The sequence below is a fragment of the Glycine soja genome, chromosome 1 (assembly GCF_004193775.1).
Source record: "Glycine soja cultivar W05 chromosome 1, ASM419377v2, whole genome shotgun sequence".
Lineage (NCBI taxonomy): Eukaryota > Viridiplantae > Streptophyta > Magnoliopsida > Fabales > Fabaceae > Glycine > Glycine soja.
In genome coordinates, this window is record NC_041002.1 from 5,411,056 (window position 1) to 5,420,134 (window position 9,079).

Here is a 9,079-nt window from a genome sequence, read left to right on the forward strand (position 1 = left end):
TTGAACAATTAAATTTAGTCCGAGGGAATTTTAACTAGGAAGAAGAACCATACACTATTGTTGATTACAAAACATAGACAAGTAATCACCAGTACACCAATAGAGAGAGGCTGCAACTTCAAATTCAGAGAAAATACGACAATATTGAATAATGTCACTCTTCGCTTGACTTTTGAATGTAACATCGTATAACAAGAAAATTAAATTATTAGAAAGAAAAAAAAATGCCTAATGCCATAAACCTTGAGCTAAGTGACACATTTGTGATGTTTTTGTTAAGCCAAGTATCCACCCTCCCTGTGCCACAGTTGAGATGAATATTTAAGCCAAAATGCTCATGCAAAGCCCCACACGAACTCTGCAAGGATAGTTTATAGAAAGGTAATGGCAGTACACGGCCAAGCCTTTCAACTTGTATTCAGTGATCATTGTGTAGATGTGGCATTTGCAACCCAATATTGCTTGACAGCAATTAATACCTTCTCAGGAACAAGTGGACCATCCTCATGGTCCACCATTTTAGTATCCCATCTCATTCCTTCAACTAATTTCTTTACCTTAATTAAGACATCGACTTCGTCGCGGATTATTACAGCACCTTCTGGGCGTAAAATTCGGTCCATCTCCAGAAGAATGTCTTCTGTATCACATCTGCATTTAATTATCACACAACATGCTCGTTAAGGCACAAGGCACAAGAATGAACACAACTTCTGATAACAGGAAACAGAAAGAACTTAAACCAAGTGGTTCTAGTGATAACAGCTAGATAAATACACATGAACATGCTATAAGCTCCAAATTCAGCTCAAAATAACTAACTGTTAGAGCAATCTCACTGCAAGGTATAGCCACTAGTTGATTCCCCATGGAGAATCATAAAAAGACCAACAAGTCATGCAACAATGAAGCCAGGGATTAATGGCAACATACAATTTTAATTTAAACACAACAGGAACACTATCAATTTTTGCATACAATGATCACATTCACAGCCAAATTAGAAGATACACATATTAAAGGACAGGTCATAATTTTTTAACCATACAGGATGTAAAGGCACACATTAGACTCAACAAGTGTCCTCAACAAACATAACCACTGCAGTGAAGATTCCATTGCAATTTGCAATGTAAGTGGCCCAGAAATCATTATCATAGCAGCTACAAGTATTAAATGCATGCTAAGCAAGCCCAAAAATATTGATTATGAATTGATATTGAATGAATTTAAAATAACAGGAAGGAAAATTGAACAACCATTTAACCAAAGGAATACTTACTTATCCTTATAAAGACTAAAGAGACTATCACTATGAATGAGGTCATATGTCCTTGGGTATGTAGAGAAGGCTTCACACCTGGATCATAAATGCACATATTAATAAATAAGGAAGAACAAGAGAGGAAGAAATATGCTGATTATAAAAAATTGTATAGCTAGTCACATCACAATTCAATAAGAGATATCATAATAAATGGCAGACTACATGTCTATCTCAAATCAAATATTTTGCAATTTGAAAATTTTATTCAACTCAACTATTGGTACAAGATTAGTATAGTTACTACAAGTATTAAAATACATAAGATCAAGACACCAGGGCCATAAATAAAATAGGAGGAAGAAGTTAGAAAACTATACCAATCACAATTCAATACAAGATATCATAATAATTGGCAGACTACATGTCTATCTCAAATCAAATTATTTGAAATTTGCAAACTTTATTTGACTCGACTATCAGTACAAGATTAGTATAGTTACTACAAGTATTAAAATACATAAGATCGAGACATGTGGACCATAAATAAAATAGGAGGAAGAAGTTAGAAAACTATACCAATCATGATAGATGCCAATAAGTCCTCGCTCATAAATGACACCCAATGTACTTTTCTCAGCTATAGTAGGCACAACATTCATGACCCATAACTTGGATGATTGAATATCAGCAGCAAAACTACCCAATCCAGCATTCATATCCATAATGTTGCGATACCTTCCAGTATCCAGGAGTCTGTTAATTTTCTTATAAGCATTTACATGCTTTTTCCACTTTTTGCTATCTTCTTGATATGTCTCAACCGAAACTCCAGGAACAGAGCCACTAGCAATTCTAGGAGGGATAGCATATAGCCTCTCTGGAAATGGCTTATAATCACCATAAACTTTAGGACTTGGAGTAATGCAGACCTCCATTTTCTTATACCTGCAGCCACAAAACAAAGCCATTCCAGGTCAGTACACCACTTGCTTCTGAACAAAAGCATTGCTCAAATTTTCGGATATATAAAATCCAAACAGGGACATAAATGTGTGAAATTATAGAAAAGGATTGTTTTGTTAATATTTCATATGATATATAAAACAATGATAAATAAGAATCATCAAGCATTTTAATAATTACAAATGCAAACATAAAAGAAGTCGAGACAGTAGTTACATATTTTGCTTCTATTGGGACTGGGAGGGGGAGGATGGCTCCTCCACAACCATATGAGCTTGACACATTATTGCTGATTTTCTTTTAATAGAATAACCGCATTTTTTACACCATTTTTTTCATTATTCTCCACAACTTTTCTCCTAGCTTTATGCCCTCGTGTATGTTTGTGCTTATGGTTAGTATAGAAATATAAGGAATATTAATAACAAGATGTTCATATATACAAATTGTTTAATACTAAATGAAGGGTCATACCAGACATCATTAGCATCTGTTGATTCACAGAATTTTACACTAGAATCTTCTTGTCTGCTACGACATGATTCAGTGTCTACAGTTTTTTGCCAAATGGCAATTTCAGAATTCTCAGACTTCTTCTCCCAGCAAAGGAGCTTAGCAGTCTCTTCAATCTTTCTTTGTTCTTCTTCAAGATCCTCCTTAGATCTCTGCCAGGCTTTGTAATTAACCTTCCAATTGATTGGAGGACCCGAAAGCACCCAATAACCACCAGGTCTTAGAACTCTGTCAACTTCCATCATATACATTCCATCTGCAAATAAATGATCCAAAATGCACTTGTAAAAACCAGTCATAACAAGTTATAAAAGGTGCAAAATCTAAGAGCAAGAATGAGCAAATAATCATTGTGCTTTCTTATTTACAGCAAGTACTTCATAGAGAAGATTATAGTTAAAAGTGTAAATATCTCACCATTTGCTCCCCAAGGAATCAAGCAGCGAGAGCAATGTGCCATGTCAAAGGCTGCAGATGGATAAGGCAATTTAATGGTTCCCAGAACACCAATGACAGCAGGTACACCCCTTTCAAGAGCAAACTGTACTTGTGCTTCGTGAGAGTCCCGTGGCGCAAATGACATGGCAATAACATTTCTGCTCCAGAGGTATGCACCCCAACTGGCAACCTGAGAAACAACCTTACATTAAGGACACAAACCTAAAATAAACTAAGGAATTTGATATAGCCCCAAGGAATTTACATTGAAAAACATACCCCGCAACCAGTGTCCAGTGCCGTCCTGACTGTCCCATCCTTTATAGGTATCACAGAAGCAAGTTGATCAATATATCTGTCAGCACCTTGAGGAAATTGGGTTCCACCACCAGGAAATCTAAACACATTTCCCTCATATTGGATCCAGTTCTGAATAGCCTTCTCAACTGTGAGACTCTTGTACGGTGCATTTGCATATGGAACATAATCACGGCTCTTCGGCCATGGAAAAGGAGTTACATACCCCTTGGGTGCTGGGATCATACAGTGCAACTTTTCTTCCTCAGGGGGGCAATGCCTCTCCCGATAATTCATATTTTCTCTAGGAAAAGTCATGGCACGCTGCTGATCTTGGCAGGGAGTGTAATCGATGTAACGAGAATCACAAGGTTCAAAAACCTTGGATTTTGACTCAAATTCACCAATTTTGCTAACTTCTCCACCATGGTGAGAGTCAAAACTCAAATTGGGAACTACATTACAGTCTGCACCTTTCTTAGTAATTTCCAATGCTATACTATCTCCCTTACCAAAACCACTTCTTTGCCATGCTCCCAATATATAGAAGAAGCAGCACAGACCAACTACTATAAAGATTTGCACATGGCTTCTAGTCCTACCATCAGCTGAACTTGGTTTTGCCATCTAGATCCTGAGAAATACCAGTTCCTAATTCTCATTAGAAATTACATAAATGATAACCCATATGATCAACAAAGCAAGACCCAGGACAAAAATCTTAAATCAAAGCAAGATAATTGCATCCAATAAATAAATAAATTGACAACAATTAGCAAGTTTCAATCAACATCATGAAGCAAATAGTTTGTCTGTTATATATTGTAAAAGTTGGGGGATTCAAAGGGAGCTTGAGATCTTCTCAATAGTGTGAAATTTAAGCTCGCTCCATTGGTAACACATGTTAAGGAGAGAGATTCTGCATTTGTTTACAACCAACAATAATATTACAACCATTAAAAGACAAAACAAAAACATGAAACACACTTTTGAACTAACCAAAATACTAGGTGAACGTGAATCATATGGGATCTAGCTTTAGGCAAATGCGATGCAAGATTCGCACACAAACGAATTCAGAGTTATGAATGAAGAAAACCCACGACACCTTACTATTTTTTTTACTTGGGAACACAATATGGATATTAAAAAACCAAACTTTGGAAATACCCAGAAGAAAAAATAGCAAAAAAAGCAAGAAAAATATGAAAACAGAAAGAAAAAAAATTGAGGGAAATGTCTTGATTCTTACCAATCATAAGAAGCAAGAGGGAACAATGGCTATGAAGATCTGGGATTCCTAGTTAAGAGAGAGAGAGAGAGAGAGAGAATCAGAGAGGATTTTATAAAAAAATTTGGGCACCAAAGAATGATTATGCCTACTGCATGGGCAGTGGGACGTGGTAATAGAAAATCTGTATACAAACCCTATGTTATGTGCTTCTATCAGCATCAATCATGTTCACATGAATGAAAAATAGCAGCATAATAATAAAAGAGAAAAGGAAAAGGAAAAGCAGAAAGAAAATAAAAGAAGAAAAAAGGGGAAATGAAAAATAATCTATCGCTCTGAGAAGCGTGTGTTACGCAGTTATTTCATTTCCCGTTATTTAGTGAGAGGAATTTGAGGTGACTGGGTTATGTATGGATTCCTCCATACACGTCTCTCCTTTTCTCTCTCTTTATTTTATTTTTTTCTCTCTCCTTTTCTCTCTCTTTATTTTATTTTATTTTTCTCTTTAGAAAAAATAATTTGGTATTTTTAATTTTTCTTTTGGATAATCTTGGGGCTAAAGCACCCCCAAAGAAAGAAGATTTTATTAGAAACCTCTTGGAAAAGAAGATATTATTGTTTTAAATTTAATCACTCGTTTTAGTGTGTATTTAATTAGGTTTATTTTTTAAAAACTAATATTTTTTAAAAATTGAAAGAACTTAAAATAATTATTTCTTCGAAAATAAAACTGCGCATCTACTACTCTAATTAACTCTTTTTTTATACTCATATATGCAATTTCTTGTTTACTATATATATATATATATATATGGAATCGGAATAATTTATTTGATTACTTCATGTGTTTTTTAAAAAAAATTTAAATTAAAAATTTAATCAATCAATTTTATAGTTTTATTATTTGGAGAATAATATTATATACATATAATTATATATTAAAAATTATCATATTTTTTATATTTTAAAATAAATTATATGTTAAAATGAAGTTAATTCAGGAAATATCAAACATTTTAAGTTATATAAAAATTGATCAAATTAATTTATTTACTTAATAAAAATGATTTATCTAATAATTAGATTGATTAAACTTAATGTTTCTGAATTTTTATTTATAAATATAATTGTTTATCTCATTATGTTAATTCTTATTTTTTGAATTTATATTTTTTACTATTAAAAAAAAGATTTTCAAACTCCACGTTCGCGTTGATTCCAAACGGTGAGGTGGGGAGCACGATTGGCGGAGACACAGAAGGGTCCCACGCGCTAGTAAAAGTCGTTTAAAGATGTTCGTGAAGATTGATGTGATCAAGCCATCATTCATTGATGAAGCCATACTACACAAATGTTCATCGTGGCGCGTGATTCTCACGTCTTCGCCCACTGGCTATAATCATAGTCATCAAATTAATCATGTTTCCCACTTTGTAAGCACACCGGCCGGCTATCATTCTAGTTAAGAATAATGTCATTGATTAACACATATTTTGGTTTTCTTAAAACATTGTATATTATTGGTTAAAATAGGTTATCGATCCTTGAAATATACTCAAATTTCGTTTTTGATCCTTAAAAAATTATTTATATTTTTTGGTATTTCAAAAATTTTGATTTATGTCATTGTTATTAGTCCGACACACTAATTATTGATGTGTCTCATATTTTAACACGTTAGTTATTTATGTGTTGTGTCAAGTCCAATGACATGACTACCAATGTGACATATAAAAAAAAATAGTATGATTGTCAATAATTAATAGATTAAAAATATAAAAAATAAAAAGAAATTATTTCTTTTTTTCATTGATTCCTTCTTTCTCATTCTTTCATTTTATTGTCATCTTTTTATCTTTTATGAACACTTAACCAACAAATCACTAGCACTCACCTCCATGAACACTAAAACCATGGACTCACTACCAACCCTACTACCTTCCTCCAACGTTGGATGCACTCATGCAACCCCGTGACTAAACACTTCTTCTCACGCGCAGACTAGGGACCCTTGCACCCCTACACCATCAATGACGTTGGTGTGACCCCTACCAACAATAGCATGGTCCGCCTGTGCCTAACCCCGACGTCATTGCACCGCCTGCACCATCTCAATGCCGTCATGTGCAACCCACCTCCAACTCATCATCTTCATTCATATCTGAACCAAAACACCACAACCATTATCAGATCTGAACCAAACAACACCTTACGCCACCAAAATACACTCTGCGGCCAACAAAACAAAACATGTGGATTATTCTTGCTTAGTTATTTCTTATTCTCACAAGATGCATGTACAAGCAAAGCAAAATCCTAAAAAATTAGAGACAATCTCCTTCAAGCCCTAAACCATCTTCAGGGTCCATGTTATAGTCTTTGAGCATGACATATATCTTGTGGTCAGGAAAATTGGAGACAATATCCTTTAATCTATTAACCATCTTGTGTGATGACGCCATAATCGTTGCCGACAGCACTTTGTCATTGCCATTGTTGTGGTTCACGAAGGAAAAAGAAGGGTGAGATGAGAGAGTGAGAAAGAAGGGATCAATGAGTAGGAGAGAGAGAATTTATTTTTCAATTTTTTCATTTTTAATTCTTTTTATATCTTTTAATTTATTGATTATTGGCAGGCATGTCATTAGACACATCATTGCTCAGGTGTCATATTTAATCTAACGTGGCACAACACGTAGGGAACTGACGTGTCAAACTAATAGATACGTCAACAGTTAACAAATTTGACTATCAACAGGGACATAAACCAATTTTTTTGAAATATCAAGGAGTAAAAATGAAGAAAAAATTTATTAGAAATCAAAAATAAAATTTGGGTATATATAAGAAATTACTAACATATTTTAGCCTATATTATTTGATAAAATTTCATAGTATTTATCTCATCAAATAATTTGTCTTACTTTTTATTTATTGAAGTAATATTATTTTTGTAAAAAAATATAATTCTTTTTACATATTTATGATTCACGTATAAAAATATCAATTAGAGAATACCAACGAATCCTTAAGTCTAGGAACTTTGTTCACTCTTTCCTCAACTAAGCCTAACCATGAACTGTGGAGAAGGTTACACCTCTTCTCCTTATTCTCCAACGGTATTTGTCATTCTTCCCACGCATTGCCTTATGTTTCCTTCTTCGATCCTAGCCGTGTGCCTAGATGTGATGCTTCTTAGCTCCATGCCTGAGTTTGGGGGCACACAATAACATCATTTTGCCTCTCTGACTTGTTAGGCGATGAGGTGTACCCCTTTCATGTCAATATGTCCTAGCAAATTGGTACATTCTCATCTTTACCGATTGTTAGAATATGTCTGGAGGGTGCAAAGCTAGCCTAGGGCTCATAAAGAAGATTCTAGAAGCCACTTAGTCCTATTGAACTATGTTGTGCATGTTACTCTAATAGATTCTTAAGGGAGAGTTGACCTTGATCCATTGATTAGGTAGTAGCCTTGAGTGTTATCTATTGTCTGATCCTTGATTTATTACTTGAAACCTTCAAGTCACTAGAGTTGGTGTCATCTTGGGAGGGTAAGTTTTTCAGATTAATAGTTTTAGGTAGAGATTAATTAGTCAATTGTGGCCGACTAATGTATAACCCTTGAATACCCTCCTATTATGTACTCCCGGTGTCATCTTGGGAGGGTAAGTTTTTCAGATTAATAGTTTTACGTAGAGATTAATTAGTCAATTGTGGCCGACTAATGTATAACCCTTGAAGATCCTCCTATTATGTACTCCTGTTGTTCTTAATTATAAGATTATTTTAATTTATTTATTTTTTTAAAGAAAAATAGTTAATTTACTTAATCACATTAAATCTGTCAATTAATTATACTATTATTTTAAAATTATCATTTTCTTATTTCTTTATTTACTTAATTGTTTTTCATTAATGCTTTGAAAGAAAACAATTATTAAGTAGGCCTATGTATGGAAAAAAATAATTAATACGTCTTGAAATTAAAAAAAAATCTTATAAAAAAAGACAAAGACAAATTTAAAAAAAAAATCTTATAACTAAGAAGGATCAGAGTAAATAATTAAAGTTGTGGTTCTCATTGTAGCTTGTGTTAGTTTTCTTACCTGTCAAGTCAAATGGACTATTTATCTTTTTTACTTCACTATTATATTACTCATTTTATTACACTTTTTTGTTCTTGTTTTTTATGTGTTTAATAAAAAAATAAGATTTTTTTTTTCAAAATCAATATTAATTGTTAATTAATTAATTTTTCTAGTGGGAGGAATTTGAGCTCACAACCTCTCCCTCCATTCTTATCTCTTTAACAAACAGACCAACCTTATAACTACAAAAACAATAAAAAAAAATATTAAAGCAAC

The 9,079-nt window shown here is 33.4% G+C and overlaps 1 protein-coding gene across 2 annotated transcripts; it reads right to left on the reverse strand.

Moving 5' to 3' along the window:
* Positions 1-5,098, reverse strand: LOC114411221 (probable methyltransferase PMT2). 2 transcript variants are annotated; one of them, XM_028374974.1, is made up of 8 exons: positions 4,906-5,098; positions 4,731-4,778; positions 3,461-4,112; positions 3,161-3,371; positions 2,705-2,999; positions 1,844-2,212; positions 1,283-1,360; positions 1-651 (listed from the first exon to the last, which is right to left on the reverse strand). In XM_028374974.1, exons 3-8 carry the CDS (start codon positions 4,103-4,105, stop codon positions 426-428), a joined length of 1,824 nt encoding a protein of 607 aa, XP_028230775.1. In that variant the 5' UTR covers positions 4,106-4,112; positions 4,731-4,778; positions 4,906-5,098; the 3' UTR covers positions 1-425. The 2 variants fall into 2 exon arrangements, with proteins under 2 accessions (XP_028230775.1, XP_028230772.1); XM_028374971.1 differs by having other exon boundaries at positions 4,731-5,098.
* Between the last annotated feature and the right edge of the window lie 3,981 nt (positions 5,099-9,079).